This window comes from Molothrus aeneus, chromosome 3, assembly GCF_037042795.1.
Source record: "Molothrus aeneus isolate 106 chromosome 3, BPBGC_Maene_1.0, whole genome shotgun sequence".
Lineage (NCBI taxonomy): Eukaryota > Metazoa > Chordata > Aves > Passeriformes > Icteridae > Molothrus > Molothrus aeneus.
The window spans coordinates 109,596,149-109,614,082 of record NC_089648.1 but is presented as its reverse complement, the minus strand read 5'-3'; the positions used below and the strand labels follow the sequence as shown (position 1 = coordinate 109,614,082).

At 45.7% G+C, this 17,934-nt stretch overlaps 1 protein-coding gene across 2 annotated transcripts; it reads right to left on the bottom strand.

Annotated features, from left to right (window-relative positions):
• Positions 1 to 350: 350 nt before the first annotated feature.
• EFHC1 (EF-hand domain containing 1) lies at positions 351 to 17,828 on the bottom strand. 2 transcript variants are annotated; one of them, XM_066545948.1, is made up of 11 exons: positions 17,701 to 17,828; positions 12,586 to 12,807; positions 10,670 to 10,957; positions 8,736 to 8,885; positions 7,467 to 7,659; positions 7,015 to 7,235; positions 6,175 to 6,315; positions 4,818 to 5,031; positions 4,349 to 4,496; positions 3,332 to 3,533; positions 351 to 857 (listed from the first exon to the last, which is right to left on the bottom strand). In XM_066545948.1, exons 1-11 carry the CDS (start codon positions 17,809 to 17,811, stop codon positions 732 to 734), a joined length of 2,016 nt encoding a protein of 671 aa, XP_066402045.1. In that variant the 5' UTR covers positions 17,812 to 17,828; the 3' UTR covers positions 351 to 731. The 2 variants fall into 2 exon arrangements, with proteins under 2 accessions (XP_066402045.1, XP_066402046.1); XM_066545949.1 differs by lacking the exon at positions 12,586 to 12,807.
• Between the last annotated feature and the right edge of the window lie 106 nt (positions 17,829 to 17,934).

Here is a 17,934-nt window from a genome sequence, read left to right as displayed (position 1 = left end):
ACGGGGAGATGAGTAATGGAGCACGGGTGTCATAACTATTGCCATGCCAACTTCCCATGTTCCCTTTTCCTTGGAGACCTGTCTGGTGAGATGACAGGTGGATAAGGTGGGTTTAGATGGGATCTGAGTCCTAAAACCATTCCCCCAACTTCTTGTTGAAAAATGCAGAGCTGCTGTCAGCAGATTTGTGTCCAGTCCCCTGTTCCCTCTAGATAACTAAACTCACCATTACCTTACTTTGAGTAGACCCAGAATGACAATTTGTGGGTTTCCCTCCTCACCCTTATTTTAATCCTTAGCTATTCCAGCCATTCTATTTAAAACAGAATTTTTGACACGTTTATAGCAACTGCAGTTTTATTGCAATTTTAATAACAAACTGGCAGTCTTCACTACTTGAAGGTGAAAGGCCCATCTGAGAGAAACCTGGAGTGGTTTTCACTCCAGGCTCCAGAGAGCTTTTAGCTCTCTAAAGTACTGCACTAAAAGGTTGAGAAAACAACAGAAGAACCTGACTTTGGTTCTCAGAATTATTTTTTTCTCTCCTATAAGTTTCATTTCAACATCCAGCAGTTGTGGGGTTTGAGTTTAGGAGTAGCTAAAAGGACAGGGAGAGGTTAGGAAGGAAAAAACGTTAACATGAAGGTGGAATCAGCTGGGTCTGTAAAAGGGGGAGGGGGAGAGTGAAGCAAGGGGGAAAACCAGAACATCCTTTTTGAAGTACAATATATTCAAGTCAGCTGCGAATTCAACTGCTGACACTGTCCTTCAACTTCTGGGAAGAGATCACTAGGGAAGGCTCGAAGGAAGTCACGGTAGTTTACCTTGTCTTCATCACAGGAACAGTAGTCAATCAGCTGTGGGGACAAAACACACAGAAAACATCATAAAAAGATGGAAAAAGGTGCAAAATTTGGGTTGTTTTTAGGGGAAACTGCTCAGAGTTCTCCTTGTGTGACAGAGCAGATGTTACTCCCCCATGTGGATTTCCCCATCCTGGTAGTCCCGAATCACAGGTAAAATTGGAATCATGGAACAATTAAGAATTGAAAAGACCTACAAGATCATTGAGTCCAACCTTTGGATCATCAAGTCCAACCATTTAAGGATTGAAGTTGATGATCTAAAGATTGGACTTGATGATCTAAAGGTTCAAGTCCAGCCTTAAATGCCTATAGATGACACTAATCTATGCAAGGAGAAAAGTTAAAGTGTTTGAGTTTAATCTTTATTTCTTTCTGGGCTTCACCAGAGTGGCAAGAAAGCCACAAAAATACAAAGCATGGCCACAGACTGAGATGGGCCACAGGAAATCTTGCAGAAATTCCTGCCAAAAGTGGGGTGAAGGCCATGTATGTGAATAGTCACTGTTCCTTGGTGCCACTTTGGTGTGTGCACATGGCATAAAGGGGAGACACAGATAACTGAGCTTGGTGACAGCCCCACTAATGAGCCAGTTCTGGTGTCTGTGCCTGACCCTGCATTGTGTTACAGAGCCACAGCCTTTGTGTGCTTCAGGGGAACAAAGAAGGCTTTTGTTTCTTTAATTGCATAACTAATCTCCTTCTGACACCAGCGAGATGGAAAAGGTCTAATATCGCAATTCCTTGAAAGGATTCCTCTTCTCCTTGTCACCTGGAGACAGATTCTCTGGGGTTTGCTTCTGTGACTGACAGCTGTGCTCCTCTCCAGGCACTGAACTCTCTGCCATATGTTTAATTTATAGCCCTGCCACACTTCCCAGGGCTCTGGGAACACTGGGATTAAGATTTCAGGAGAGGAGGTGGATGTTTTTAGTGCATAGGTCCTAGACTGGGGCTCAAACATGGGAGTTTAGCTTCAATTGTCACAGGTTCTCCACATAATTTTGAGAATGTTCTCTCCCACTCTCAGAGTGGAGCGGGGATTGTCACCCCACTGTAAATTCCTCAGGGCAGAGTGAGCTCTGATGAACTCTGATACAGCAAAGCCCTGGGTGCTTGTCAGGGCCTTTATTCATCCTACATTCAGAGACACAAGTCCCCTGCCCATGCACCTTCCTAACCATGGCTGTGATGCTCACAGTGGACTGCTTTAGAAAAGTTTTATTTTAGCAGGAGAAATATCTCCCTCTGGTTTCCAGATTTCTCTAAAGTGTGACCCCCCCTTTTTGGCCACTAATCTACAGCCCATCACATGATGTTAAGGAAACATCCTTGCCAGTCATATTCCTCCTCCATCCTCACTGCAGGAATTTTTCCCTCAGTTTCCCTCACTGTTTTTGCTTTGTAGACTATGCAAAGACTGTGATCTCCATGTGCTGCTGTTTGCTCATAGTGCCCAGCAAGTGCTAACCAGGGCCTTATGATATAATAATAATAATAATAATAATAATAATAATAATAATAATAATAATAATAATAATAATAATAATAATAATTATTATTATTATTATTATTATTATTATTATTATTATTATTATTATTATTATTATTATTTTACATTACATTATATGTTATTATATTTTTACTATACATTATATCTTGTAACAATTTATTGTTATATTATTATATTATATATATTATATATATTACAATAATATTATTTATTGCCATTTTAATAACAATTATAATTATTAAATATATCTAATAACAAAAATAATATTTCATTATTATATTATTATATATTATATATTATATATTATATATTATATATTATATATTGTTGTATATTATTATATACAATATATTATAATATTATATTATTATATTATTATATTATTATATTATTATATTAGTATGCATTTTTATATATTATAGTTATTAATATTAATATTTTTTGGAAAATACTTAGTTCTTAGACCTTCAGTTCAGTTGCTGTTGAATCCAGAATGTCTCTAAGCTTTCCTAAGGCACATTCCTTGAACACCTCAGTGTCACCTCTACTCAATCCCAGCTGTGCTTAAGCCATCACAGACACTCCAAGCTCTGCAGGAGCCTGTCCCTGATCTCTGTCATGATTCCTGATCTCTATCACAATACATGATCTCTTCTACTCATCCAAGGCCTGAACCAGCAGGAATTTTCACACATTACAGTGCAGCCAAACATGGGGGGCCACCTGGATAACATTTTTCCCTTTTCCTTAGAGGACAGCAATTATTATCTCCTCTAAGATACAGGCTCAGTCCAACAGCTCAGGAGTTTTTCTAAACTGGGACTCTCTTGCCCTTTTCTTGAATTTGTTCCCCTTTGAAGGCTAGAGCAGCTGGTCAGGGTTGGTTTTTAGAAGAGATCTTTTGGAAGAGCCATAGAAGGGGAATTCCACATGCATAGCACCCCTTCCATCTGACCTTTTTAAGAAGAATGGTGCTGGTTGGCACGTTGAACCTGTCACAAAGAGTTAAAAATTTTGTTTTATCCAGGAAGCCAGAGCCCTCCGTGTCACAATGATGAAATGCCTCATGAAACTGCCTGGTGTCAAAGGGCTCTTGAAGTTTCAGTTCTTTCTGAACTTCCACAATTAAATCATCCAGGTCCTTCTTGGGGAAGCCACTGCAGAAGAAAACAATAATAGGATTTCATGTAAAAACTCATTTTGGCAGCCTTGCTGTGACACTTGAGTGAAAAAAGAGCATTTCCCTGCGTGCTCTACAGAGTCAGAAACTCTGGGAAACTTAAGTTTCAACCAGAGCCATGATATAACTGTCTTGAAACCATGTTCTGAGATAACAGAGTTGTTACTGGGTCACACAAACTGGGTCCAGACAACTAAAGGAGGATGTGGTCTAGGCTCTGATGGACTGATAAGAAGGAATAAATGCCCTAAAAAAGACTCCTCTCACCACCTGCTGAGCCTGCAACCATCAAGCAGCTCAAGTTGGCAGCATCTGTTACAGTGAAGTGATGCTTTTTTGGAAAATATGTGTCCACCATCTGAAAACGATGTCCCTCCACAAAATGAAAGTGTTGAAGTGTTGCTTGGAGCAACCTGGGGTAGTGGAAGATGTCCCTGCCCGTGGCAGGGCTTGGACTGAGCTGATCTTTAAGGTCCTTCCAACCCAAGCCATTTTGTGGTTCTGTGATTTTGGCTGGAAGTCCAAACACCTCTTGAACTCAGCCTTGGTGCTGTGACCACTTCTCTGTCCGTGCTGCTGAGGCAGAGCTGTTCCAGGAGGTTTTGGGGCTGGCAGCAGCCACAACATTTTACTGTACACACCTCACACCCTCTGAATGTGCCCAAAGAGCCCCTTGGAGCATCAGAACCACCAGCAGAGCAGGAGGCTGGAGCCCAGGGAGGCTGCTGAAAATGCTCTTAGCTGTCCACCTTAGTCTTATTTAGCCCCACCACCCCATTCTTTGTAGCCTACCTGCTAGTAGTCTCCACCACCACCTTCCGTGGGAGGAAATGATCCCTTATGGATTGCACTGTGGCTGCAGGGAAACTCTTTGCATTTCTCTCCAAATAATTAAGCACATATTCATCAGCATCAGTGATAATAAACCTGTGGCCAAACACTAGGGGAGGAACATTAAAGAAGTAGTGTTAGCTAATTAAGTAATTTCATCATCCAGGAGGGAGCAGGATTCCTCTTCTGTGGCTGGGCTCAGCTTTGAGCCAGCTCTGCTACTTGTTTCAGTTCTTAAAGCAAGAATAATTTCACTGATTGAAAGGTTTAAACATTGACAGTAACAAAGTTATATTAATGTACACCAGCTGCTAATCTGGAAATACAAATGTGAGGAAACCCAGAAGCAGCAGATCTTCCAAATGAAGGAAGAGATATGCAATAAATGACATATCAGAGCAGAGTATTATAAATCCAGGCTGGATCTTACCTTCAATTGTAGAACCAATGGTGAAGTCAGAGGGCTCATAGTATATGGGATTCTCTGGAGTAGATCCTGGTTTGGTAACTTTGGTCCTTCTTAAGTATTTGCCTCCAGTGATGCCAGAGTTTCTGACTGGGGGTTCATAGATGCTGATTGTGTCATCAGCGAGGAAATAAGAGAGGATGAAACGACGATTTTTGTCCTCAGGCACTGGTGATTCCTACAGGAAAGGCAGCAGGTTTGGAACAGAATTTGAACAGGTTTGAACATTTGAACATTTGAACCAGGTTTTCCTTGCCTGGGGTGCTTAGGAGTACCTAGTAACCCACTCATAAGCACCCAGAGCTTTTTTTACAGCTGACTAAACAAAGCACTTGATGTGCTGACGTAGCATAACAAAGCACCAGAGAGCACTCAGGATCTGAATTTCAAAGGTTACTTGCTTTACTCAAGCCACTGAAGCAGAATCTGGGTTGAAGTTACCAAATATATTCAGTGTTTCCACAGCCTGAGTAATCTGAGAGAAATCCTTTCTCTATCCTATATGGAATGATTCATCCCAGAGAGGCTGTAAAATTCAGTTTTAAATTACATTTTTTCATTATGCTGAGTGCCTGAGAGAGGCTGGTGCTGTTTCAGCCCTTAGTCACAGGAAGTCACTCCCCTGACACACCAGTGGATTTACTTGCTTAGCTTAAAGCTAAGTGGATCTTAACTCCTCAGCTGTGACTTTAGGGAACTCCTGCACAATGGGGAAAAGAAACCAGAGTGTTTGGAGAGGGCAGGCACAAGGCAGCACAGGAAATGCCATCGCTGCTGCTGGATGTGCCAGAGGCTCCTTGCATAAACCAGCTGCAAAGCTGGCACAAAGGCCAGGGCCTGGGTGCTGGAAAGGGTGGAAAACACAATTCTCATGGATTTTCCAGCTTCTGCACAGCATTGGCTGCTCTGCTAGGACAGCTCCTTGCTGGCTGCTGCATTCAGGACTAGCCAGCAGAGACATCAAGGACTGGCTGGTGGCAGCAGTGGCAGGCAGGCAGAGGCACAGTGCCCAGTGCAGGCTGCTTCAGCCAGGGCCATCTGGCATGCAGCAGTGGCAGAGGGAGTTTTTCCATAAATGGCTGTGGGTTTGTAGCAGGTCTGGTTTGTACTTTCTGGCCTTATTTTTTTTTTCTAGTTTTTTGAGCTGTCAATTGTCACAGCAAGCACACAACAACCCCATAGCATCCCCCCCAGGGACAGTCCTGTTGGCTTGGGGAGCTCTCTTTTCCCACTGGCACAAAGGAGAGTTTGCCAACAGCCTTGTCTGGGCAGGCTGCTCCTCCCATCCTCCTGGCACTATTCCACCAAGGAAAACACTTACCAGGGCCACCTGGTACCGCAGGACCTTGAGATTATTCTCCAGCATCTTTATGATATCTTTCCGTGGAGGCTTTGGAAACAGACTAAGGCAGTTCTGGAGAGAGTCTTCAGGGATGCCAAAACCATTGTAGGGAGGAATTACCTGCATGCAGAGGAGATAATCAATCATAAACAGCTGCAACTAAGAACAAGACAAAGTTTACAAGACTTAGCAAAGCCCATCAGATTTGGAAGGAAATATTCTGCCACCAGGTAGGAAGAGCTGTGACATCCTGCCCAGTAGAGATGGTTGATACCAGCCCGGCCATGTGTTGTATTTTATGAAAATATAAGAGAATTAAGCAAATCTGAAACTCAGAAAGCCAGGTAATTTCTCTGATTTAAGAGGTTATGGCTATATTAAAGAACCATAGAATGGTTTGGGTTGAAAAGGACCTTAAAATCATCCAGTTCCAACTAAACATTCCCATGCACAGGAACTCAGCCATCGAATGGTTACACTGGTAACCTAATCCCCATCATGCCTGTGGTCTAAGCCACAACTCCAAACAATTTCTGGGCTCAGTTTAGGAGGTAACAAGGGCTGTGACCATCCTCAGTAGGTAGTCTGGACTTGGCAACACTGTTTTGAAGAGTGAGGGAGAGTTCAGTAGTATGAGTGCAGCCAGACTTTCATTTTTATATCCATTATGACCATTCTTGCCTTGTCTTTTTCAATTAGATTTTTTTCTTTAAGCTGAACTTGTTTTCTACAGGTTCTTACTAAGCTGAATCTCTACTTTACTATAAGATCTAACATCAACTGTTTCCTTTCCTCCCTTCTTTTGAGAAATTGCAGTACCTGTGGAACCTTTTCAAGTGGTTTCTCATTTACATCCACTGGCTGGAAGTCTGTGATGCCATATTTTTCACGATAGAAGTCCTGGGTGAACTTGTCACAATCATAGATGAAGAAGGTGCGTCCGAGGAGGGTGACAGTTTTGCCAATAGCAAAATCTTTGGGTGAGTACCACTCTTGTACCTCATGGTCAGTGATCTCCAGCACACAGCTTGGGAAGTTCTCTAAGGACAAGGGAGCAGAAGGAAAAATAAATTAATCAGGGAGATGTTAACATTTCCTTGTGAAAATGGATATAAAAGCAAGGTGTATAAATAGCTACAGGGAGATGCTGGCACTACTGTCCTGCCACTGTTTCCCAAAAGATAAAGAATTTAGTAACCATTTGAAGAACTTTTTTTTGACCAAGAAATAATGACACCTTAGCACAGATGGGTGTGTCAATGTAAACTTACGGTTCTTGTCCACAAAGATTTTGGGCAAGCGCTGGCGTCGCATCAGTACCGGGAACGGGTCCCTCCCATCATTTCTCTTGTGCACTTCCCGAACCTCCACTGTGTCATCTGCCAAGAAGTAATGGATGATGCAGGGATGGTGATCACCAAAGGCACAGTTGGTGTCATCCCATATGGCATAGAAGCGCAGCACCTGGGGTGGAGGGAAAAAAAGCAGTCAAACATGGATCAGAATCATCTTTTGGTGCCACAGAAGTCAAACTCATCACAGTGAGATGCTCAAGAGTTCCCCAAGGTTCACCTTCTGAAGAGAGAGGAGAGACACAGGGAGATTTTATTCAGAGCAAGGGGCATTTGTGTTTGTCTGAAATTGTCTGCTCTGGCACCTGGCATCAATATTTTGGGGGAGCAGAGGAGTGGATGCAGTAAGACCATTCCTAATAGAACTTCATCTGGCTGCTAAATTCCAGAGGCAGGTGGCTTATCTCATCCCAACAGAAAGCAAGAGAGTAATGGATGATATTGAGCACAGGCTCTGCAATCCAAAGAGGAGCTGTTTACAAGGCACAAAGCCCAGAAAAAAGCATAAAAGGTTTTGTTTCTCACTAAAGCCAAGAAAGGAGCAAATCTGGAGTCTGTTCAGCAGACTGAGACAATTTAGAATAAGTGAGGTTGCAGACACTCACAAGACCTGGGTTTTAATAGCACATATTCACTGTAATCACAGGATTTTTTAGGTTGGAAGACCATTGAGACCAACCTCTGACTGACCCCCACCCTGTCACCCTGCACAGAGCACTGAGTGCCATTTCCAGTCATTCCTTGTACACCTCCAGGGATGTGGACTCTACCACCTTCCTGGACAGCCTGTTTCAATGTCTAATCACCCTTTCTGTGAAGAAATTCTTCCTAATTCAACCCAAACCTCCCCTTGCACAACTTGAGGCCATTTCCAGCCCTCTCTCTGGTTGCCTGGAGGAAGATACTGACCCTCACCTGACTGTCCCCTCCTGTCAGGGAGTTGTGCAGAGCCTGAAGGTCCCCCCTGAGCCTCCTTTTCTCCAGCTGAGCCCCTTTTCAGCTCCCTCAGCTGCTCCTGGTGCTCCAGCCCCTTCCCTGGATATGCTCCAGCCCCTTCCCTGGATATACTCCAGCCCCTCAATGTCTCTCTTAAAGTGAAGGTCCCAGACCAGGACCAGGACTGGAGGTGCCTCACCTGTGTGGTGTGGGTAATTATACAATAATTAGGGTAATCCCCAGCTCTCTCACCTTTGTGTCATAGGCCAGGAACTGCCTGAAGGGGTCGGGACCTGCAGGCACGATGCGTTTTTGCACAGGCGTCCGATGCTGCTCCGTGTAAGGATCTGAAACCAGCTCCTCTGGGGGGTTCACTACAATTCCTTGGCTCTCCAGGAACACCTAGGAAGGTCATCTGAGGTGTTAGTGCTGCCAGGAGTTCTGAAGGTAAGAGGTGACTAGAGGTTACAGGTGGGCTGGGATGTGTGAGGTCAGAATTCTGCAAGTTTACTCCTCACAGAGACTTCTACAGCAACAGCAAAATACAACAGATGACAAACACATTTGTTTAAGCTGCTTCTTATCTTTGCTTACCCTTTAATTAATCAGAGCAGTTTTGTCCTGAACATCCTAACTCAGATTTCACTTGAGCACAGTTTTCCTTGGCCTTAGGGCTTTAAATGGAAGATAGCTGTCAGTTGTTCTCTTTTATATAAATGGAAAAGATTAAATTGCTGTATAAACACAGATGTAGTTAGCCTGAGTTTGCAATAATTTAGGGCTGTGTCAGATAGTTAGAAGAAGCTAGTGTCACCCACACTAGGCACATCAAGAGCCTTCAGACACAAGGATCTGTGTCACTGGCAGCTTCATTCCATCTTTCTGGAGTACTTTTCCCACAGAAAGAGTGCAATCTGCTTGCTTATAAAGGGATTTTTTGCTTACCTTGGACCATGAACAAAATCCAGGGTGTTACTCATGGACTTGCATCAGTCACCCAAAACAATATCTGAAGTCAAGGGATTTGTTCGCTTTTTGACTTTGGGAAGTGGTCCATGAAAACATTCAGCCCAGGAAGCACCTATACAAACATCTCCCACAGGAATATGAGATCCCCTGGAGACTCACAAGGCAAGTTCACACTTTCAGACTCAGTATTTCCTGGTCTGGAAGATGCCAGTAAATGAGAAATACACTATTGGCTTTGAGATGTAGACCCATGTAGCTCATTCCATGTTTTCCATCAATATTAACATGAGGACCAGCTCTTTATTTGATGTGGACTGACTTGAACAGTCACCAGTTCCAGCAGAGCTGGCCCCACAGCCACATTTATATCAATGTATTATACATGCTTGGGAACATTCCTGGGCACTGAGGCCAACTGGCAAGGAAAAGCCTGGATCTAAACTCTTCCAGCCTCCAGGACAGGTAGACTGCATGTAACTCACATATTTGGAATGGTTCCTGGAGCAGTCTAACTCCTGGCCTGGAAGAATAGTAGCTGACCAGGGCTGAGATTTTACTGGGGACAATCTAGCAGGATACCAGCAAACTGGTAATTTTTATTTCTTGTTATTGGATCATTATTATCTCATTTACTGGTACAGAAATAGCCAGAAATAGAAAAGCGGGCAATGAGTAAGCTTTCTTAGAAAGGTCAGTTCATACCATGATTCTCAACCCATGGATCATGCATTGGCTGTGGATGTGTACAGAGTTACTGCTTGTATTCCTTTCCACTGTTCCTAACAGAGGAATATTAAATCAGAAAAGAGTCAGGATCACTAATTTCCCTCTCATGTATGCACAATGTTTCATCTGGACTCCAAGCACTTAAACTGCCCAGACAGGAACTTAGAATTTGTATTGTAAAGATAAGCCCTGAGGACAAAGGATGGACTTCCAGCAGTCCTGGAGCAAAAATCCTGAGCACCTTTCTTGCCCTCAGCAGATGTCATACCCTGAAGCCCCCTTTGGCCTGAAAAAAGAAATCTCCACAAAAAGCACAATGAAAGATTGCGAGCACCCATACGACAAAAGCTACACAAAAAAGCACAATGAAAGTCGGTGAGCACCCATACGACAAAAGCTACAGCTGCAAACTGCTGGACCCTAAGAGGCAATTAAACCCTGCATTCCCAGGATCTGGGAGCGTTTCTGTCAGTGCTCTCCCTAGCACACACCTTGGTGAAGGAGTCGCAGTTGACCAGGCGGTAGGTCCGGCCGTAGATGGTGAGGTCCATGCCCAGGTTCAGATCCTTCCAGTGGTAATAATCCCCGTGCACGTTCTTGGGCACCCGGTGGCGTCTCATGAGTTTGCCCTGGAGCAGACCCGAGTTCTTCACCTTGGGCTCGATGATGCACATGCTGTCATCCTCCAGGTAGTAGTAGATGCCCACCTGGCGGATCCGGTAATGCTCCTCTGCGGAGATAGCAACTTCCTCCATGAAGTAGGCATCGAACTTCAAAACCTGCCCAAGGCACAATACAGCAAAGGGAGAGAGAAAAATAATTTGAACACCATGATTAGTCTATCAAGGCAAATAATTTATTTGTAATTTGCTTTGGTGGTGTGAAATTACCGGACTGGATTCTAAAAGTCTTCAGAGACAACTGTGGCCTAATCTGTGAGTGACAGCAGAGGCACCAGGAGTGCTTTTATTAAGATGTGTCTTTTGCAAATTCGGTGTGCCTGAGACAAGTGTAAAAATACAGCCTTTTCCCTACTTCTTGATCACCTGCTGTTTCACCTACTTCCAGGTGCTTGGCTGCTGACAGTAATCTACTTTACTGACACACAGCTTTTTATTTGTCAGCTTTACAGCCCTGATTTAGGGAAGTTATCCACAGATTTTAGTAAAGAGTTCAACCACATCTGAAAGGGGTCATCATTTTAAGGCCAGGCTCTGAGCAACCTGGGATAGCAGAAGGTATCCCTACCCATAGCACGGAGGCTGGAACAAAATGATCTTTAAGGTCCCTTTCCATGATCTGAGGTCACATCTATTCAGCACTGACAGCAAAAACTGATTTGTGCTTGGGAAACAAGGAAACTAATCAGCCAGTCTGTCTGCTTGGCAGAAGCAGGAGGAATATTCCCTCCAAGATTATTCAATGCCCTTAAGAAGGTGCAGGTGGCCAATCATGCCTTGCATGCCCAGCCTACACCAGCCCAGAGGCCTGGATAATTAAGAGATGATAAAGCCAGCAAATTCCTATCAGTCAGCAAAGTGCCCCACAAGGGATTGTGACATCCCCAGCAGCACTGGGGCCCCTGCTGCTCCTGTGGCTTGAAGGAAGGGGCAGAGAAGGATCTGACAGATTAAACAGCAACATTTACATTGCTCTGAAGGAACAGCCTCAGCAATTAACAGAGCACATCTGTTCCCCAGCCTGTGTCACAGCCAGGCTCAGGGCTGGCTGGCTGCAGACTGCTCTGGCAGGGCTGGCAGCGTGTGGAGCCTGCACGTGCTGAGCTCCCAAGCCCTGCAGCTCCCACTGCAGCAGCTGCTCCATGCATGGCTGTGGGTTGGAGCTTGGGCCACTGGGACACTGAAAACCAAGGGTCAGCTCAGGGCTGCTCCAAGCAGACACAGAGCCAGCACCCAGTCTGATATGATGACCAAGATGTAACATGGGAAGCACTAATGGAGCAGTTCAGGTTGTGACACGCTGTGGTGACAACACAAGCACCAACAGATAGACCACGGTCAAACTGGCTACCAGGGTTCCCACAGCAGACTCACTTTTCCAGTTAAAGCTCAGTTACAACCTCAATATAGTTGTGGAAACACAGAACTCCAGGCTGTGGCTTGCAGAGCAATACTTTTAAGCTGGAGCTTTCCAGAGCTAATCAAACCTCTTTTCCAACATCTGCTGGAAATGCTCAAGTGTAACTTGCAGGGAATGTCTTACATCGTTTACATATTATAATCCTCCTCCCGAGCAAAGAAAGCCTCTTTCAGTCTGGGATTCAGCTGTCTCTGACTAAGGGCTCTGGCATCTGAAAACTGCTGTATGCAGTCCCGTGAACCCTGGAGCTGACTGTTTATGTCTCCGAATTTGGCCAGTGATATTCCTGGAATCAGCTTCTTTATACCTTTTTGTCATAAGCCACGAATGCTGGAGTGAAGCGGGAAGGTGCAGGCCTCTTGACTTGCCCATAGGTCAGTGTGGCTCCCTTGGTGCATAAATCATCTAATTCATCTTGAGAGAGCTGATTTGCAAAGAGTGTGTCCCCACCAACCCCCTCTCTTGGCAGCCGGAAAAAGGCATATCCATTTTTGAAGTCCATTGTCTGGCACCGATGAAAAGATGTTTTCTGTTGGAAGGAAATCCAGCTATCAAAATACTGCATGAATTTAGCAGATATAGCTACTGGAAGCACAAAAAAAAACCCAGTAAGAGAGTGCAATATCAAGAATGTCTCACCCCACACACATCCCCAGCATTTTATTATAAACTACTGCTGCAGTTATTTAAAATCTCATTTTGTACTGAGAGAAAAAAACAGTGGAAAAAAACAGGGAGTGGTGGATGTACAAGGCATGAGAGTGAACTCAGATCCTTGCACTGCCACAGGCTCTGGAAGAACTTAAATCACTGAATTTCCTGACTGCCACCATAGTCAGTGCCTAGAACAGTGTGTCAGCACTTTATCTGCCCTGGTATTTATCTCACCAGCTCTTTGTTCCCTACCCTATTTGTCAGCAGTACAGAGCACCATGGGACCTCAGTTGCTGCCTTATGGTGCTCCCTTCACTCTTGTGCACCCTCTGTGCATTTCATTGTTATTTATTTTCTTAACCCTCCCTTGGGCATGATACAGGATTTTCTTTGCTGAGTTAAATCAAGGCATGTCATGCTCACAGAACTGCAATTATGAAATGTGCAAAAGCACGCTGATTGTTTTATCTCCTCTCTACATGGTCATAGACTGATAGAACAGCCTGGGTTGAAAGGGACATTAAAGATTATCCAGTTTCACCTCCCTGCCATGGGCAGGGACACCTTCCACTAGACCAGGTTGCTCCAAGCTCCATCCAACCTGGACTTGGACACTTGCAGGGATGAAACAACCACAGTTTCTCTGGGCAACCTGTGCTAGGCCTCACCACCCTCTTTGTAAAAAACTTCTTCCTTGTATCTAATCTCAACTAAGCCTCTTAGAGTTTAAAATCATCATTCCTTGTCCTATTGCTACAGGCCCTGCTAAAAAGTTTGTCCCATCTTTCATGAAGCCCCTTTAGGTCCTGGAAGGGGCTCTGAGGTCTCCTTGGATCCTTCTCTTCTCCAGGTGAACACCCCCATCTCTCCCAGCCTCGAGAGCAGAGGAGCTCCAGCCCTTGGAGCATCTCTGTGGCCTCCTCTGATTTGCTCCAGCAGCTCCATGTCCTATTTTTGCTGAGGACCCCAGATCTGGAGGCAGCTCTGCAGGTGGGGTCTCACCTGAGCGGGGCAGAGGGGCAGAATCACCCCCTCCCCTGCTGCCCACAGGGGGATCACCCCAGCACACTGTGGGGGTTTCTGGCTCCCAGCCTCTCATCCATCAGCAGCCCCAAGTCCTTCTCCCAGGGCTGCATTCAACCAGAGCTGTGCACAGGACCTGATCTCTGCCAGCCACTCTTGCTCTTCACCACTGAAGAGCAGGGTCACACTGGAGTGACACCAAACTGCTCCAGTTGCTGCACACTCCAGCACACATGGCACCTCACCTGCACTGCAGGAGCCTGCCTGGTCCCACTGGGCTTTCAGCACTTACAGCTCCAGAGAAAGGAGGGGAAATTATGAGTCCCTGATAGTAAAATCTCTTGACTTTTGCCAAGTAAAACAGAGTTGTAAGCATTTCTAGTGCTGAGAGAACAAGCTCCAGCTCCTTTTCCAGCCCCAGGCTTGCAGTCAGTCCAACCTCAGGCATGCAAACTGCACTCCCTCCCTTGCCCCTCATGGTTAAGCCTCTAATCTTATTTATGCCTTCAAGGCCCCACTTGAATTCCACATAATTCCCTGTTTTCTCTTTAAACTGCTACTATAGATCTTGCAATGGAGAGAGCAGTGAGGAAAACAGGTGAAAACAAGATTTGTCTGAAGACATTTTAGCAGAACATTTTATAAGCTGCCACAGAACTGCCACTTCCTTCTGTTAAATAAACACCAAGGGAATGCTGTGGGGGAAAATATTAAGGGAAAACCAGGAAGTTTGTCTTTAATTTGAGCAATATCAGTGTTTGTCAGAAGTGTGCAGGCTTTTAAGAGCCCACATTTGCCTAAAGAAAGCACCTCATTGGTTCATAAGGCTTCTGAGTGGATAAGCTCTCCCAAAGTGAGTCTGTATGCCAGATAACATCTTCCAGGCTTAGGTGACTAATGAAAATTTAAAAGGGAAAACCCAGAATGTAAACTCCTAATCTCAGTTGCTGGCAGTGTTTATCTGAAGAAATTCCACTGAATTAAGTCCTTCTTTTTGCCAAGTCTGTAACACTTCACACAAACACCATTCCCTCTCTCAGTGTCTGTTTCCCTGTCCCGTGAGCACTAAGCAGTAACAGCACTTCACTTGAACACAGAGATTTTCTTCAGAACTTCTCAGCATTCACTTGGAAACCAAATATTGTGATGCCAGTTTTATGGACTGGAAAACTGCAGATTTCCAAGGTGTTATAAATTATTGCAAGGAAATATTATCTGATGATAATTCTGAGATAACATTTAATGCTGGATGGTTATTTGTTATGAGCAATTTACTCTATTTACCTATCGGAGAACTCAGTTGTCACTGATTTTAGGCCAGGCTGGATGGGCTTGGAGCAATCTGGTTTGTGGAAGATGTCCCTGCCCATGGCAGAGGGTTGGAACAAGATGACATTTAAGGTCCCTTCAAACCCAAACCATTCCATCATTCTGTGACAATGAATTTTCATATACAAAGCTGAATGCAGCCAGGAATGTTTTCTGTTAAAGATGCTCTCCAGGAAGGCTGTAAATTCCTGGTGAGCCCAAACCAGGCATGAAACAACCCCCTTTTTGACTTTTTGGGGGAAATTTTTTAGTATATCAGAGAAATAAATGGAAGCATCTGTTCTCTGTAGCACCACTTCTTCAAGAGGATGTTGGGAGGATTTGGGGTTATCAGGTCCTTAGGGCCTGGACCATTGGATGGAGAAAAGGAGAGGTTGTTCCTCATTTAGGTATCAGATGCAGAGGATGAGGAGGAGGATGAGGATGAGAATGCTTTTTCCAGGGAACCTGGGAACAGCTGAGAATGTGTCACTTCCTGGGGATGGTCCTGGAAGCTGTGATGACACCAGTTCTGTGGTGGGATACCAGTTCTCTCATCAGGTTATCAGGTTCCACACCTGCATTGTCAAGGATTCAGCTCTCCAGGCAACACCAGGAGAGCAGTTTTGGAAGTATCAGAGCTTTGGAGGAAGGGGTATCAGGAAGCTGTTGATTGCCAATGGGACTAGTGACTTCATGTAATAGATAAATTATGTCTGGGAAATAATTATATTGGGATGATTTGGGGGATTAATTCCTAGTGGAGGAATGCTCAAGGTTTGATCAATACTGGTTCTCCTGGGTATATCCAGTTGAGGAGGTATCAGGTGAATTTAAGGAACTTGGTTCAGGACAGTATCAGTATCAGTTCAGAGGACTTTGCTTTGGAAAAACTCAGATGGTTCAGAGAAACAGCAGCTTTCCTGAGGGAATCAGGTTTCAGGACTGTAAAGTGATTTGGGGATTTCCCCTGGGTTATCTTATGAACTGTAGGGGAATTATTGGATGGATTCAGGGGAACTGAATATACAGGGGTGAGTTTGCAGACAGGAGTTCTGCAGTTATGGAAACAGCTTTTGGAATTTCAAATGAGGCTCATGAATGAGGGGGAGGAGGGGTGTGTGTGTGTCTCTCCAAATCAGGACAAATTCAGGGTTATAAAATGGGTACATGATGCAACGGATTCCTTGGGGTGAAGATTAAAAGTACCAAGTCCCCTTGAAGGTTAGTTCAGGGATACTTGGCCCCTTGGGAACAGATTGCAAGGTTCAATAACAGTGGAAGAATTATGGGGGTACCAGGTCTGCTGTGGGTGGGATCAGGAGATACCAGGTGGGTACAGAGGGTTCAGATCCCTCAGAAATGAGTCCAGCAGGTATTTGGTGCCTTTGGGAAACACCAAGTCCCTGGGGGAGAGTTAAGTGGATATTAAATCTTCTGGGGAGCATCAAATGAGTTCACAGAGCACCAGGTTCTTTGGGGATACTTTGAAGGTCATGTCCAGGTTCTGGTGAGTTTGAAGTTCCCAGGACATGAGTTTAAAGGACACCAAGTTGTCTGGGGGATATTTGGTGAATACAGGATGTACCAGGCCCCTGGTCTGGCAGGGAATTACAGGGTGATCTGAAGGAACAGCAGGTTCCCTTGGTTCATGTTCCCTGAAGAAACTGTCTCCCCCTATACTCTGCTCTTGTGAAACCCCACCTGTGGTGCTGCATCCAGGTTGGGAGCCCAAAACACAACAAATGCAGGGACCTGTTGGAGTGAGTCCAGAGGAAACCATGGAGATGCTCTGGGGGCTGGAGCCCCTCTGCTCTGGAGCCAGGCTGGAGAGCTGGGGTTGTTCACATGGAGAAGGATCCAGGGACACTTTAGAACCCCTTTTGGTGCCTAAAGGAACTCCAGGAGGGCTGGAAGGGACTTGGGACAAGGGCTGGAGGGACAGGACAAGGGGCAGTGGCTTCCCACTGCCAGAGGGCAGGGTTAGATGGATATTGAAAAGGAGTTGTTCCCTGTGAGGGTGGGGAGACCCTGGCACAGGGTGCCCAGAGAAGCTGTGGCTGCCCCTGGATCCCCGCTAGTGTCCAAGGGTGGATGGGACTTGGAGCAACCTGGGATAGTGGAAGGTGTCCCTGCCCATGGCAGGGGGTGGATTGGGATGAGCTTTAAGGTCTTCTAACCCAAACCATTCCATGATCCTATGAATATTGTTGAGTTTAGGGGTCCCAAGACTCCCGTGGATTTAGAGCAAAGTCTGAGGGAGTACCAGATTCCCAGACAGTGCCTCCAGGGGACACCAGGTACCACCTGAAGCGGGTGCGGGGAGGTGCAGAGGCCCGTTCTGGGGTCACCCCTCAGGGGGCACCCTCCAGGCCAGCCCACCTTGATCCGGGGGGGGCTCCCGTGGGAAGGGGGTACAGTGGGCGGGCGCGCTCACCGTGGGGTCCTTGATGGCGCAGCCGGGGAGGAAGGGCATCCCCGGCTCGGGCACGATCGGGGGCCCTGTGCCTGCCGCCGGCCGTGTCCCCGGCCCCGGCCCCGAGCTCATGGCGGCGGCGGCGGCGGCGCTCCGGGCCCGGCCTGCCCGACGCGTCTCTACGGCAACCTCCCGCGAGCTCAGTGCGCATGCGCAGGGCCCTTCGCACCTCTCGCTGTGCCTCTCTCTGCGCAT